Source organism: Microchirus variegatus (assembly GCF_963457635.1).
Source record: "Microchirus variegatus genome assembly, chromosome: 15".
Classification (NCBI taxonomy): domain Eukaryota; kingdom Metazoa; phylum Chordata; class Actinopteri; order Pleuronectiformes; family Soleidae; genus Microchirus; species Microchirus variegatus.
Window position 1 is genome coordinate 25,381,442 of NC_139816.1, and position 16,494 is coordinate 25,397,935.

At 41.5% G+C, this 16,494-nt stretch overlaps 1 protein-coding gene across 1 annotated transcript in view; it reads left to right on the forward strand.

Annotated features, from left to right (window-relative positions):
• mpp7a (MAGUK p55 scaffold protein 7a) overlaps positions 1–16,494 on the forward strand; it is a gene marked incomplete at its 3' end in the record, with an annotated part of 145,049 nt that overhangs the window by 31,156 nt on the left and 97,399 nt on the right. The window contains exon 2 of the mRNA XM_083901285.1: positions 7,772–7,940. Coding sequence (XP_083757411.1) covers positions 7,904–7,940 — 37 coding nt within the window. The 5' untranslated portion in view covers positions 7,772–7,903. The remainder of the gene's footprint in view (positions 1–7,771; positions 7,941–16,494) is intronic.

Below are 16,494 nucleotides of genomic sequence, written 5' to 3' on the forward strand. Positions count from 1 at the left end.
CCATATGGCCAAAGGGGTGTACAGTAGGCCTGAAATTAAAGTAAATGCTTCTCTGCCTTTTGCATCACTGCTGTGATGAGTGTTTCAGGTAAATCCAGTCACTTGTGTTGAGGATGTAGGTTTCCCTGCAACTCTGGCATTCAGAGGGGAGTTCAGATTAGTGAGGCTTATGGTTACCTGCTGTTCTCTCTGTGCTCCTCGTTGTGTGCAGTTACAGACTACATGTATATGTGTTGTTTGTAGGTTGAAGGCATTGTCCTCTCCTAATTCAGGCATGTATATCATGTAGTGCTTACATTAAGCATTGAAGCACTCACATTAATGATATTGTTGGTTAAGCAATGTGTGATTTTACTATTTCATTCTCAGCACTAGTCCCTCTTCTTTCTCTGTCGTCCTGTTGAGTTTATCAGGATGACTCATTCTCTTGTCTAGGAGTCTAGGATGAAGTGAATTGTTTTTTTTTTTACAATTCCACATGTGACGCATGTGAGAGTGCATGCGTGACGGGGTCAGAGAGGAATGTGTGAGCGGAGACTGATAGTGCCTCCTCTCCTTGTTAATGGGTCAGAGAGAGAAACAAAGAGCTGCTGTGTCTGCATGAGAACCAGAGAGACAAGATGGGAGGAGGACAAAGAGGATGGACGAGGTGTTAAGTCACGGAAGTGGTTGTGACAACAATGTAGGGCTGCAAGTAATTGTTATTTTAATCATAGATATAACTGTTTTTATGGGTTTTATTCGAAAAAGACATCAGAATTCTTCAGAGCCAACAAAGTAATGGCCTTCAGATTTTTGTTGTCTATAGTTTACCAACAATACAGTGAGTCATTTATTTGTTTCAAAATAACAGCAGAATGCCAGACCGTTTACTGCCCCACATTTGATGTGTGTCAATAAAATAAAGGAATTGTCTTGCTTTTTGAAACATTTTAAGTCAGGGTCAGGGTCAGTTTTACCACAATGTGGAAAGTTGTCTTTGGCTCTGCGTAAAACAACTGGAACATGTATATTTTCTGTCTAATTTGACAGTTTTTATCAAACTGTATTGTGGTATGATTACATTATAACTTCGGTCATTTTTATTTATGTGTTAGTGTAGTCACAAACAAAACAAACCAGGAAGCTGTGTGGCAGTATCATACCAGTCCAACTGGCCCCTGGTTGGCACTGGTTAGAAAAGAGCTATGGCAGACAGAGGATGAGATTACTGGTGTCCCGGCAGCCTGTGTCACATATGAGTTCATGATGAAGACATACACATGGCCTGACACACACACTGGTCTGCTACCCTCTTTAATAGCCTTTTTTTGGCCTGCAACGCTGAGTGGAGATTTTTTAGTGAAGCGATTGCTCCATCTAGTGGCAATTTATTCTCACTAAACTTGTTCAGGCTGCAGATTATGTGCAAAGTATCTGATTTTGATGCGGTTTCCTCAAGCAATTACAATAAACAATGGCTTATTAATGTATTTTTTCAAGACTTAGCTTTTTCCTTTTTTTGTGTTTACCAGAGTTTCCTCAAATTGTGGACACTGTGAATTACACGGCTTTTGAGGTGGTATAGGAAATGCTATTGTAATAGTCCCAGGTCTCACTGGTTATCACTCCGTTTACCATTGAGTATAAGTAAAAGAGGGCGGAGCCCTGTGAACCTTTAGACAGGGACGGAAACTTGAGTTTCTGGTCTGATCAGGTGAGCGGATACACCTGCTGTGAGAGGGTGTGCCTGCTCACTGCTGTGTGTGAACCTATGTCTGTGTTGCAGGAAGTGGGTGATCTGGTAAGTTCCAGCTAAGCTTTTGTGATCTTCCTGTTTGTTTTTAATGACGTGTGTTTGTATATCACCTTCATTTGTTTGATCAGATCGACTCTCTTGCTCTTTGCTTTCACTGATGAATGTAATTTCACATGCTCCTTAGGTCTTTCTGCTGTCATAGAGGAACGTTGTTAGGACAAAGTGACTTTGAACCTTGATTATTTATTGTTCTTGTTGTGTTCTCACCAATTTTATATTGATATTCTTCATATTGATTTATTGATTTTCTCAAGTATAAAGTTGGACACCTGACACACAGGTGTGAGCACTGGAAGACAGACACGTTTCCAAATCTCAAAGTTAGTTTGACAAATCCTCCAGCATTCATTGCCGCACTCTGCAATAAATATCCAGTTCGGTCTGTGTCAAGCGTTTGAGCTCTCTGACTCACATTCTCCTACAACACTGAGTTCTGATTTCCTGAAATACATCTTTCCATTCTCTTATAAATGCAATGTAACTCTATCAGATCTGATGTTTTCTTCACAATAAATCTTGCCTTCACACTTCAGCTGTGTGTTGATGTGACTGAAAGGAGAGAAGGATATCAGATGTTTAAATACCTCTAGGATGGATTGTCCTAAACATAGATTTATGTCTCTCTCTTTTGTGTGTGTGTGTGTGTGTACGTGAGAACAAAGAACACTGATACAGATGTATTTTATGTGGAAAGATTGCTTATAAGCAACATGTGGCTGATTCTGACTGAGCTGTCAAAAAATAAAACATCTGAGATGGAGAAGAGAAGAGGACTCACTGTTCCCACTTCACCATTAATGCTCGTATTGGCATTGATTTTTCGTCAAGGGTTAATCGAGTTCATCGATATTCCATATTTTCCTCCACGATCTGTTTCCACGCGCTTTTTAGTCGCATCCATATATTTCTTTCTTCACTCATCGTTATTACTGTTCCTCCAGCAGTAAGTCATTCCAGGAACACTGGCCATGCCAGCTACCACCAAGAAGACTTAAATTAAGCGGCCCCAATTCCTTGTAAAGCTAACGGTTATTAACAAGAATCCGCATGGCACACGTCTGAAAACACAGGCCTGTCCTGCTAGCGTCACGCACATTACACTTAATAGGAATCGACACTGTGACATTTTGGCAGTGCAAAGTTGAGACATTATTCAACAATGCCTTTTTCCACAGGAGCAACAGAAAAGGCAAAAGGGCTGCGTGATGTGTGTAAAGCCCTGGCATCAAGTGGAGATTTGATTTTCTTCTTTTCTTAAAAAGGTATTTCCATTTCGAAAAAATACCATGTGGATGAACATTCCCCCGACCACAGTTTAATACACTGCAATTACGCACAGCCCATTGAAATGCAGTTCCACTGTGTGTCTGTGTGTAAATGAATGTTCGCATTTACCACAGCTGGATACACTGAAATTATACTCTTATGATTGTGTCATGTATGGCTGTGTGCATGTGGCTGTAATTCTATCCACTTCTGTCTGTCTGACATTGCACTTTGTGGTCCCTACAAGCCAATATGATGTAGAGTAGCTGAAATACAAATTGATTTTACATCCAATCTGTCTTCACAGCTACCCTATACCGGCACCCCGAAGCTCAACAGTTGGGCAACATAGTTTTCCATGAAAGGAACAATTTTATTAATTATTTAAAATCCACATGGTCTTGCACATCTCTTCTTGATTCTGTTTACTCACATCAAACTCCTGCCCGTCCATAAAACCATTAAGTATTTGGATGTTTCTGTTTATTGAGTGTAAAAAGTGTTTCTCATTTGTGTACCTAAATGAGAATGTGTGAAAAAGTGTGAAGGTGTTAATTAAAGTATTGGATTATTGCAGTGCTGCAGTGGCATCAGATAAAATTATTAGTCCTCAAGTGGGGGATCTGACTAATAACAGTTGATAGTAGGTGCATTTTTGTTTTTTCTATATATTGCATGATGTAAAGTACTGAAAAATTGCATTGAATATCTAATCAGATTTGTTATTTTCTTTACACATATGTAGTTCTTGATTAGATGCATCTATATGCATTAGATGCATTTATAGAAGAATCCTTCCAGTTCTGAAGTGGAATTTTATTTTATAGGAACATTTTTTTTTTGCATTGATGCAAGCATTGTTTTGGTATTACTTCTGGAACTTAGATATTGCATCAGCTGTAGCTGGATCTTACAGTGTTATTTCTGCAGGGCAAAGTACTTCAAGATTGTAGAAATTCATGGAAACCAAAACACTGACTAAAAATAATGCCAGAGCTTCCCAATGTTGCAACAGAGAGCACAGGCTTGGTAACCTGAACAGACACTGCTGAATAGATCTGTAATGATGTGACCATGGACCAGTGTAGATAAACTCATTAGATGTGAGTGAATCTGCAGGTCCTGACGCTGGTCAATAGTTTAGTAGCAAACTGGTCCTTGGAGCTGTTACCAGAGCAGGTGACGGAGGTGGCTTTGGTCAAGTGACTGTCGTGGAATGATGATAATCTGAAACATCCGTGGTGGCCCAGGAAAAGCTGGCTTTCCTGAACAGAAACATTCCAACACATTAACAGCACCATAGGGAGGTTTTGTTTGCACTGATTGGCAGAATTGACATCTGTCGCCATCTGTACTTCCTGTGCAGGTACAGATGGAAGCATCATGAACGCAGAACCATTCCACTTAGTAGAACCTGTAAAGGCTTCGAAGCATGAACCCCCCCCCCCCCACCACTCCTTCTCTTTTTTTCCTGATGAGGATCTTGTTGCCTTTTGGACAACCGCTGTGATCTTTCCACCATCCCGTCCACACATGGGAGGAAGAAACAAAAGATTTAATAGTAAAACCAATTCAAGGATTTAAACTCAAAGCAGACGTTCAGATGGTTGTTATGGCCTAGAGGTGACGGGTCTGTCAGTCATTCACCTCCTGACTTTGTTGTTTTTCTCACTAACTTCATCCATGTCCAGCTGAGGGTCAGGCGGCTCCGCCCGTGCTTACCCCAGGCTGAAAGGACAAGCTTGTTTTTGAAGAAAGTACAGGAATAACATTCTTCTACTTCTCCACATATCAATCCATCACCCTGAGCTATTTTCTCTTTAAATACTCATTTGACCTCAGGTTTTGTATACTGAGCAAGTCTTTGCAGACACAGACAGTGTCTCCTGAGGTATAAACATACAAGTGTCTGTCTAGAGCAGGACAAGTTATGGTGTTTCAGGGCGAATACTCCCTGCAGTACTATGAGATCCCACTAGATGGTGGCAGAACTGTATGTACAGGCCACACAGGGGCAGTAGAAGGGATATCACATTGCAATTAAGCGTATTCCATCACTTGTCCACATGGTAAGTTGTCCCTTTTACTTCATGGCCATCTGATATTGTGTGTTCCGTCCAGACACAGTAAGGGCACTCTTACAGTGCGGAATGTTTCTTTAATTCTCACTGTTATGATCCTATCGGGCCCTGTAAAAAGTCCCAGGTGCTCCCGGCTCTGCAACATGCTTCAGAACGTTCCCCAAATGGAAAGATGGATCCTTCCGCAGATATGGGAATATGTGATCATTCTTCTTTGAACGCAACAAAGGGTGAAAGACTGATATTACAGCACGACATACTTTAAGAGCATTCGTGCCCCCCTTCATTCCTGCTTCCCTTGTCTTTTCCTTAAGTCTGCCATTCCAATCACAAAGTCTTATGACAAAACCGTGCTTTAGCCCTCTCTGTGAAACACTGAACTGATTTAGCATGGGTCAGTTCCCTTGGCATGAACCCAGTGGCTGTTACGTTAGGTTCCCTGTTCAAACTGGCCTGCTGGAGAGATTTTGTGGTCTTAGCTCGAGGCGCCACTGTACTTCCCTGTTTGTCATTTTAACTTGTTTAATTGAAGTATACAAAGGGGTTGAATGGCACTGAAGTCTGATTTCACCATGGTTTCCATTTGTACTTTATGCTCTTGCAAAGCTTAGGCAGACAACTGACAATTCTGGCCTTCAAATTCCTGCTGGCGCAACATACTAGCAGGATTCGGAATTCATCTCCCAGTTCTCTCGTTGGAAAATCGCTCCTTTGATGAATGCACCATATTTTGTATTCCTCAATCCAGAATAAAAGTATTTGTTTTCTGATATGCGCTCAGTGGCTTGCTTACCTGGTCACTTTCCTGGACTGTGTTTTCGCCACAATGTTGTTTCCACAAGGTTCCACAGTGGGTTCGGCTTGGCCCTGAGGTGGACTCGCATCACAGTATAACAGACTGCCATGGTGGCAATTTTTGCTATGTAGGCATATTGACTGAATTGAGCTTCAGACACACACACACACGCACGCATGCACACACACACACGTTTGTGAGGCAAAACATCAGGATTCACTCCTGTGCAGATGTCGAAGTGAGGGATTCTTTACAGGAAACACATTTCTCATCCACTGTCCTCCCTAAAATGGACAAAGGTCCATCTGACCATTGATGAGGTACCAATGAGCTAGAAGAAGATCACAGGTGTTTTTTGAGTGCTTCTGTGTCAGAATAAACCAGCTTTTTACTCCACGAAACAACATGGGAGGCACAGAATGTAGCTTGTGTTGCTGCTTCTGTTTAGTTTGAGCGCACTTTCTTTCAGCAAAGTGAACTGCTAACAGCACCCACAAGACCCTGCAGTGTAGGTAACTCAGTGTGACTGGGCCACAAGTCATGAGTGCTGACATTTAATGGATCATTAAGCTGGATGCTGAAAAAGGTCTGAAAGGATCAGACTTAATTGTTTTCCATTCTCCCCTTTTTAAATAAAGCATTCGTTCTGGCAGGACTGAGCTTGACTCAGGGACCGATTTGAGGTTTCTAGTGGCCTAATTTTAAAGCAGATGTACAAGGCATGGTGGTGCAGTGGAGTTAGCACAAAACATGCAGATTAGGTTTAGGACACTCTAAATTGACTGTGGATGTGAGCGTGAGAGTACATAGTTGTTTGTGTGTTGCAATGAACTGTCGACCTGTCCAGGGGCCTTTCGCCCCATATCAGCTGGGATTGGCACTCATTCATCTTCTACTGCTTTATCCTCCACATGAGGGTCACCATGGGCACTGTGCCAATCCAAGCTGACATAGGTGGAATTACACCCTGGACATATCATCAGTCCATCACAAGGCCACATAGAGGCAAATAACCATCCACTCTCACACAGAGTCTGGACTGTGGGAGGAAACCAGAGAACCCAGAGAAAACCTGAGGGTAGTGGGGGGAGCTTGAGGTAAATACTACACAGGTGTTGTATTACATTGACATTTTCTTTTCTGTATTTAATGAAATTTAAAAGTCGTTAGCTGTAGTCCTTTCAATGCTCAATAAGGTCAACTGCAAAGACTGCCTGTCTGTTTGCTATGCATGATACTGTGTTGTGTTTCGGGAGTTTGTCTTCGTCCACTGCAAAGGGGAGAATACAGTGAGCCACCAAATTTTCTATTTGTGGTCAACATCCTCTCTCTTCCTGTTCCTGCTCTATCTGGCTTTTCACCTGAGCGCCATTATTTACAAAGCAACACTTTTCCACGCCTGCTTGATTTTTCACAAGTCTATTGCATTCAGGTGCTTACTTTCCTCCCATTGGATAAAGTTTCCCTTGTTTGTTTCCACTGGAAGCTGAATAAAGTGACGGATAACGGTGTGTGTGTATGTGTGTTAATTTTGGCTCATGTACAAAGCATGATGTTCACCAGCTCAGGCAAAAAATCTTGGGTTGTAAATGTCCAGAGTCAACTGTCAGTGTACTGTTAACTCAAACACTCTCTCTGTGAGTCATTCACGGTTTATCACTGATTCACCTGCACAGACATGCATAGTATTTTCTAGTATGACATATGTACATATCCATGGCTACGGGTAGCTTTGATACCCCGCAACACACTTACCTGACTGACACACACGTGTGTGCACGGCCATTCTGCCATTTGACAAGTAGCCTCTAAAATGTTGTTCTCTTGCAGGGCTCCATGGCATAAACGCTGTCCTTAGTTTGAGGTGGTCCCTGAGGAAAACTGCAGAGAGGCTTACCAATCTGACGCCCTGCTGCCATTTTCCACAGCCTTAGGGGAACCAGGAAGCAGCCGGCAGGAGCCATGCCTGCCCTGGCCACTGGAGCCGGCCACGAGCCAGGTACGTACCCCTCAGCCAGAACCACAATCTGTAAGTTGCGGTCTTTGCCACATAACACGAAACCTGTAAAAGTAGTCCCTGCAAAATATACTCAAGCACTTTGCTAGTGTAATTGAAAATTTTATGTCTGACATTTTGTGCACAAACACAAAAAATGACTGCTGGCACCAAGCATAATCCTGGTCTTATGATGAATAAGTCTTAAGTGTGCCCACTACTTAAAGTCATGAGAAGTTAATCGCTCATATCTTGCCTAAGGCTGCTTTGTAGTTTAAAAAACAAAAACAAAAACTGTGGGTGAAAACAAACAACAAAACACAAAAATGATGTTGAGGTGTGCACTGCACTCTGTGGCTGTCTTTTCATCTCAGCTGTTAAGAGTCTATGAATTAGCATGCGATGTCAGACTTGGGAACACGTCAGGCTTGTCAACACTGAGGCAGTTGCCAGGAATCGCCACTTCTCCCCTCAGGAACACTATCATCTGCTCCGCGTGGTTTAACGGCCGACTACATCATCATGCGCACACATGAAACGGACTCAACCCGGCAAGCACAAAAGGACAAAAGGAGGACAGACATAAAGTCCTACTCTGATGGATAAAGAGTGTGTGCGTTACTGTGTCCAGACTTTTAACAGAGTTACTGTAGCCCCCGTCATTCTGGAAATGTGCGCAGACAAAGTAGAAAGCCAGACCGTCAATTACGATTAGAGTCATTTTGGGCAATTACCGGCACAGGCTCAGGTTTCCAAATAAAACACGTAAAGACTCCTGGCCCATCTCCTCTGCCTCCCTCTTTGATGGTCCTGTGAAGTTGTATGTGCAGGTGAAACACGATGAACAATATAGATGAACATTAGGTCACTGGCTGGCCTGGCATTGGGACTTGCCCTGAACTTGTGCCAAAGTTTACACCAAATACAGAAAGTATTACACTTGTTATCATAATAATGCTGTTGACTTGAGAATAAAATCCCCTTGGGGTGGTGGAAAATCTGCTTCATAGTGTTTTATAAAGCACCCTCTCTGCTAGAGGCTTTCAACCTCATGTTTACCTGATTACGGGCATAACAAATAATAGTTTACCTGTGCAGTAAAGGAAAGCGTGTTCCCAAATCAGCCAGAGTTGACTGTTCTAGATTTAAGCCCAATTTGTGATCCCAAGTCCTACTACAATTAATATTCATTAAGTCCATATCAATAAATATTTTTTTCAAATAAATAAGAAGTAATTTATATATAAAAAAACCCATAGGGTTAATTGGATTAAAGATCTTTTTCATGATACTGAGCAGTCAAAAACGAAGTTTTTGTAAATGTTGTGGACTGTTGTTGTGTTCACTCTGTATCCCAGTAAACAAAGCACTGAAGATTTTGTGTAGGAATTATTCATATTGAGTTAGTGACTTCTCACCTTGACTGTTTAAAATAATAAAAAAAAAAATCTTAATCACCTACTTTACCACAGAAGTATAAAATATCAAAATAATATCATTTTGTGTGTTGACTGTCAAACCATCATAGACATGTTGTGCTTTGTCAGGCCACGGCGTGAACTCTTTAGATAAGCTAGCGTGTTTATTTGATCTTGTTTTATTTAGGATATTTAGAATTTAGAGGACTTGGCTACAGCAGGACTGTCTGCGTAGTTCTGGAGCTTTGGCGTGTAGGGAGCAACACATCAACAGATGAGCATAAATCCTCAGGGGCAAACAATAACTCCCACACATGTAGTGGCTGCCAGTAATCACAGAGACATTACAGCATGCAGCCAGAAGCCTTGGTGCTTTTCTCTTGCAATTTTGCCATCTCACGACCTCTCAACACCAGCCTCGCTACACACACACACAGAAGATGAAGTACTGTGCTTAGATTTTTTAACATAATGGGGAAAATGTTACCATTAATATAACTGGTAGCAGAGCTCCTATTTCATCACCTGGTTGAAGCCGGAGAACACGTTGTTGTTGTTGTTGTTGTGTGGCCTTTTTTAAATGCTCATTATTAGAGTGTTTGGAGAGCAAACACATGAGCAGACAAATGGAAGGCATGCAAAATCATACCATCTCCTTGTCTTTCTCTCTGGGTCAACAGACCTCTGTGTAAATTAGAATCTAATAAATTAAACCAAATCTTTAGAAAGTGATTTGAAAAAAAACTATCAAATATTGGAAAAAGAAATATGGCCACAGGGACTGCTTGGAGATGGCGTTGTAGTGATTGGGCCGCTGTGACTTATTCTTTTTTAATAATGTGTTGGAAGTTCATTGGTAACAGGTTTTCAGTTGATGATGCTGGCTCTTTTGTCTATGTGTATCTAACCTCTACCATTCCACCTCTTCCATCATTCAACATCTAGAAAACATGGCCCAATGCTCACATTCTCACCTAGACATTTGAATTTACCTTCTCACAAAGCCACTAGGAATAATAATAATAATAGTAATAATAAAGCTTTTCACTATCCCTAACACTCCACATGGCTGATAATTGTGAGGGATGTGGAGAGTAATGATCAGATATTAAATTAATCTTCTGCTCAGATTAATTAATCTGAATACTCTCACTGTCAGCATACCTCTGTGTGAATTACAGTCCAATAAATGAAATCAGATATTAAAAAAACACATTTGAAATACAATCAAATATTGGAAGAAAATACCTTGAAATATGGCCATAGGGACTGTTGGAAATGCTGTAGTAGTGATTGTGTTACTGTGACATTTGTTTTAATAATGCGTTTGGAAGTGCATTGCTAACAGGTTTTCAGCTGATGCTGGCTCTGTTGTTTGTGTTTAAATCACTGTGTGTCTAACCTTGACTCTCCATCCTTCAACATCTAGAAAACTCAATGCTCAAAGAGGTTGTGATGTGGCAATTCATCTACACACTTGACTTCTCAGAAAGTGACAAAAACAGAAATAGCTTTTCACAATGAAGAAACTAAACATGGTTGATAGCTGTGGACAGTGATGATCAGGTGATCAATTAAGATTAATTAAACTGAATACTACCTGCACCCCCACCTCTATGCGTCTCCTCCAGACAGCTCCAGTTTAGTCCTCTCCCCTGCTGTTCGAGCCTGATGAAGTATTGTTGTGGGCTCAGTCACGGACAGATAACTGTTACGCCTCTGCTCAGTTTTGGCTCGTCTCACCTCGGTATATTTCAGCTGCTGCTCAGGGATCCTCAGATGGACGCAGCTAACCCACTCCTCTGTCTGGTCCACAACATCTCCTGTGTCTCCCTTCAGAACTTCATTAGCTCCAAGGTTAAGGTTTTTTTTTTTTTTGCATTGTGTGGGTGTCCATCTTTTTTAACCATAAACCTCGACCTCTCTAAATGTCAATCAACCTCAAAGACAAAAGGACTCAAACATGGCTAATGTATAGAAAATGTACGTAAAGTCAGAATTAGATTTTGTTCACTGCTGTCTGAAATGAAAGACAAATACAACGTTAATTCATAATGATAATAATGATGTGCCCCATCATTTCTAATGACACTTGTACAGCAAAGAGAGCTTACTGTCTGCAGATGAGGAGCTTTCATATTTTCTTAGCATCTGGTTCATGCCATTGAAAGGTCAGTCAGCCTCCTGGAGTGAGAGTGGGTGTTTGCTGCTTGTAGCCCAATTTCTTCCCTGCTTCAGGAATTCGGTGACTGCGGTCGTTTGATAGAGTTAGGGAAGAGGTAGAGTTGGATTCGTGGCCAATTAGCTTTCCAGGAGTGATTCCTTTGTGTGTTTCAGAAGAAGTCTAATCAACTATTTGATGATATTGAGAGCTGCGCGATAGTCAAGAAAATTTTTTTTTGCAATTATTTTTGACAGGTATTGTGAGTGCACACAAACTTACTATTCTACTCGGTGAATAATTTAATCAGGATCTTTCATATCTTATGGCCAAAAAGGTTATCAAGACACTGATAATTATCATCATAAATGTCAGATGTTCTAGGCAATTTTTTGTCCACGAGTGAAACCATACCATTGCGCTTATAAGATTTGTTAAACACAGAAATATTTCACATATCTAAGAAGAAAAAAAAAATTCAAATGATTACATGTGTGATGCGAAGGTGTGTTTTGAATGGCATAAAGATTATATTGATATATATTGAATCTTTCAATTATTGCTACCCATAATGCCAACAGTTTGCTGAAATGCCATACCTCATATGCCATTTCTGTTTCTACACTGTGCCCTTTAAAGGAAATTACATACCTGAACCCCACACAAAACCCTGCACAGACACTGTCAAACAGGCCCTTCTAAAGACCCTGATGCCCTTTTATTAACCTTATTAAAGTTAACTGTGTTATTCCAAGCTGTACCTGCACGTTCTATCAAGGTTTACAGTCCCCGTACAGCATTTAAAGATAAGGGTGGTTCAGCCATGCACAGCTGCGGAGGAGGTTGCCGACACTCGCATGAAAGCCTGCACATGGAAATCTTTCGATGGGACAACTCTTTTACCAGATACACTAATAACTTACTGGCAGCATCTGTGCATGTTTGTGAGGGAATGAGAGACGAGTGATTCCAGCCATCTTATTCTCTCCAGTTTTGAACACCCCCTGTTGGAGAAAGTGATGGCAAAATAATGATACTGGCTAATGAGCTGCAGATATTTGTGTGGTGATGTGTGTCATCTTATTTTCTTATTGCTCTCACATATATCCTGAACAGGAAGAATACATAGTTAAACACACATTTCTTACAATAATGCCTGAATAAGATGAGCATTGTGATAAGGATATGGCCATATTGGCTTTTTTTTCTCTGTCAAGGTTAAAAGTAAAATTTTCCATCCTGATGTCAAGAATCCTGAGCATCTGGCCCTGGCTGGTTTCAACTCATGGGAGACACTGGGGAGGGTTGGGGGAGGACTTTTTGTCTGTGCCGAGGTTGGGGGTGGTGGTTCCTTCGGGAGCTTCCAGCCATTTGTCGTGGTCCCTGGCCAGTAGCCGGCTCTGTGCCTGGTGATACAGTACCGAAACACAAGGATTTGTTGCCACTGGAACAGCTCCCTGTTTCCAGTTACATCAGAAAGAAAATTTCCACATCATTTTACCAAAAAAATAAAAACAACACTGTCAAAGGAAGCAGATGTAAAAGAAAGAAATTGAGTGAGTATGACTGAGAGTAGAATGATGACTTTTATTTGTTTGAATATGAAGAATTCTTTCTCTCTTTGCAGAGGTAGAATGACATCCAGCACTGTTCCTTTCCAAGGGTCTACAGGGCACTAAATCAGTCATTGGTGGGCAAGACATGCTCACTTGCATTCGAAAGAACCTGAAAACAGCTTTACATACCATGTGACATCCAAGGAATGGAGTATTGAGTAATCGTCTGCAACTGTGAGACTGAGACCGAAAGATTTAGAGTAAAGTTAAAAACACACATTTTCACAAGTGCTGCCATTTGTGTATGAGCAAAATGAAGATTTGAGGGTGAATTGGCATGTCTGACTCTGATATTCCTGGAAGACATGCTAAAAGGAAAGTGGCTGCATGGCCACATCGTTGGGCAGAACACGGAGGTCTGTTACAGAGCGTCTTCTGCTGTCCCATTGCCACAGTAAGCAGAGGTGGCAGGTCATTTGGATCTGGCTGGTTTGTTGTGGCTGCTGCTTTTTGTCTACCATGTTATAGAGAATCTAAGCTAAGAGGGTTTCTGGATGGCCTCTTCAAACATTAGCCTCCCCACACCTTCCAGGACTTTCTATCCCACCACGGAACTAGCATTAGACTGGCACTCTGCTATATTCTTCCACTCTCATATATAGAGATATATATGTATATATTTCTATATAAATAAAGATATGGACACAATCCCCTCCTCAGGATGGATTAGAGAACACATCCTCACCTGGCAACCTCTCATGCCATATGATTTCTTTTTCAATGGTTAAAATCATGTCACAGCAGCACAAGTAGAACCCTGAGTCACTGAGTATGCCCTGACACACAAAGGGACACATTGACGTCAGATACATCTCTACAGCCATATGTATATCAAAAATATAATTTTGTTCTCACAAACAGACATAATGTCAGTATGTTTTTGAATACACGACGGGGAAACCACCCAGGACACATGTTAATGCCAGATGGGGGACAGTCAAATTTAGTGCTCTACACATGTTATCACATCACCAAGGATGGATGATGAATACCAGGTCAGGTCTGAATGGGGCATTTGTAAATCATAAAATTAGGGATGCACCGATTAATCGGCCAGTGATCGGAATCGGCCGATTTACACGTGATCGGCCGAAATCGCAGACTCAGGAATCAGGACCTTAAATCACTTGCACAAAACTTTTGATCAGCATTTGTTTGTTTGTCATTTAAACCTGTGTGAGCAGAGAGCGCGAGGCATTGTTGGCACGGGGCGGGAGAGAGACAGAGACAGAGAGAGAGAGACAGAGAGAGAGAGCGAGAGAGAGTGAGCTCTGAGCTCTTGGTCATTAGTTCATTTACTTATTTGTGTGTAGGTAATATGTTCTGAAATATGTTTATACTTAAATAAACTACACATACAGGTAGTGATTCGTTTTTGTATTTTTAGTAGGATATTGGATGTGAACTGATTGTATTTCTATGTTAAAATGTTATATGAAAGAAAAGATGCAAAAATATATATATTTCAGTATGCTGTAAAGTGGTTTAAAAAATTTAAATCGGAATTGGCTAAAATCGGTATCGACAGGTCAAACTTCTTGAAAAATGGGAAATCGGAATCGGCCCCAAAAATGGCAATCGGTGCATCCCTACATAAAATGATGTCGTCTTTTGTCTGTCCACACTGTTATGTGTGGGTTTTTGACAAGTGGGGTAGTAGGGTGGTTCAGGCAAGACACCATGTTCCATTTAAATCACTTTATTATACTTGTTGCAGGTGCATCTGCTGCAGTGGAATTGTTGACTGAACGTTTGTAGTTGAAAAGTTACTGGCTCCTCGGGTGGCAGATGGACCCTGCAGGCTGTGTGCATTCAATTTACTTGATTAGACTTGTCCTTTTGTCCTCAGTACTGTTTCCAATGTGTTGACAGTCCTTTTAAGAAGAAGGTGTAACAAATACCGTAGCAGAGGATGGGAGAGGTACTTGCTATGCCATATTAAATGGCATGTCAAAAATAGGATAATATAGATTAAAATCCATTTTGAAAGGCTTGGCCTGTCCTGGCTCTGAAAAACTTTTTGAAGGACCCACAACCTCGATTCCTTTTACCTCCCTGAATCAGGCATGATCTCATCAAGGGCCATGGATTTTTCAGTCTGTCCTGAATAGACAAACTTTCAGAGTTCAGCATGCAGCGGTGAAAGAGCAGATATATGATTGGAGCGACGGTTGATTGCGCCTGGACTCGCCCTCAGCACTTGAACTCATTTTTCCATGCAGCAGAGCCCCAACTAACATCTTGCAAAACCTTCTTGCCTTTTTTTCTTTCTCAAACGACAGAGTTATTCAGAGACCGTGACACCGGAATATCATTGAAGATGATGTTGGAGGGCTCTGTCCCCTGACCTTATTTAATGTGGAGAAGTGGTTTGGACCTTGGAGCTAGTAATGGGAGGCTTGTGGGCTTGAATGGAGCTCAGACTCCTGCTGGTGTGTTCTTGAGGCCAGACTTATATATTACCTCTCTCCACGCTTTTCTACTGTCTCCCACTGTTATATTCCAAGCAGAATGCTGCTGGACCGTTACAAATTGTGTTTAAAGATCACAGCATCTGCTCAGCTAATACATCTTGTAATACTATATAATTTTATGTCTTGAGGTTGATGCCACACCAGCGACATGGTCAGTTAATCCAGACAACCATACTTGTTCCATGCTCCAGTCTGCTCCTTTAACAGAAAGAAGGTTTTCAAAGTGAACAGGCAAAGGTAGTCTGCGCGACAGAACAGATGCATCGGGGGAATAGTGAACTGATGACATCAGCCATGTTTCGATCGAGTCGTGCGGTTCAGTTTGGGACAGTAAGTATTGGTGTTTTTAGGAATAGTACCAAAATAACCAGCCCCTACTGTTACATTTTCGGCCTTCTTTCCCCTGGGGTACCAGAGTAAAATGGTACGGTAAATTTAGAGTTCCACCAAAGGATGATTAGGTAAATTGTCACTCCCTTGCGTCCATACTCATACAAAGGCGTTGTCTTGTTGAGACAAACAGCGACCACGCAGGGAAGATAAGAGCTGCTGGATGTCCTCCTTTGTTGTCCTTTCGGTGTTGTCTTCCGTTGTCGTCACACCGGTTTGACATCAAGCTACATATTTCTATGACGTGGCCTTTGGGTACAGCCCACACCCGGCCTGCCAAGTAAAAGTACTGTTAACGCAAGCCTGACCCCTGAACCATTCCAAACTGTACCGTACTGTACCATGTCTTGTTCAATGTTGGCTATGATCAAGTGGCACTTAACACTTTTGCTTAGAACGGTCTTGTCATGCATTCTCTGCCTAGATTTTCTCCTTCCTGTTTGCTTACAAGCAGCAATCATCATCATCACAGTAATTGTTATTTCATGCTGTTGCAGA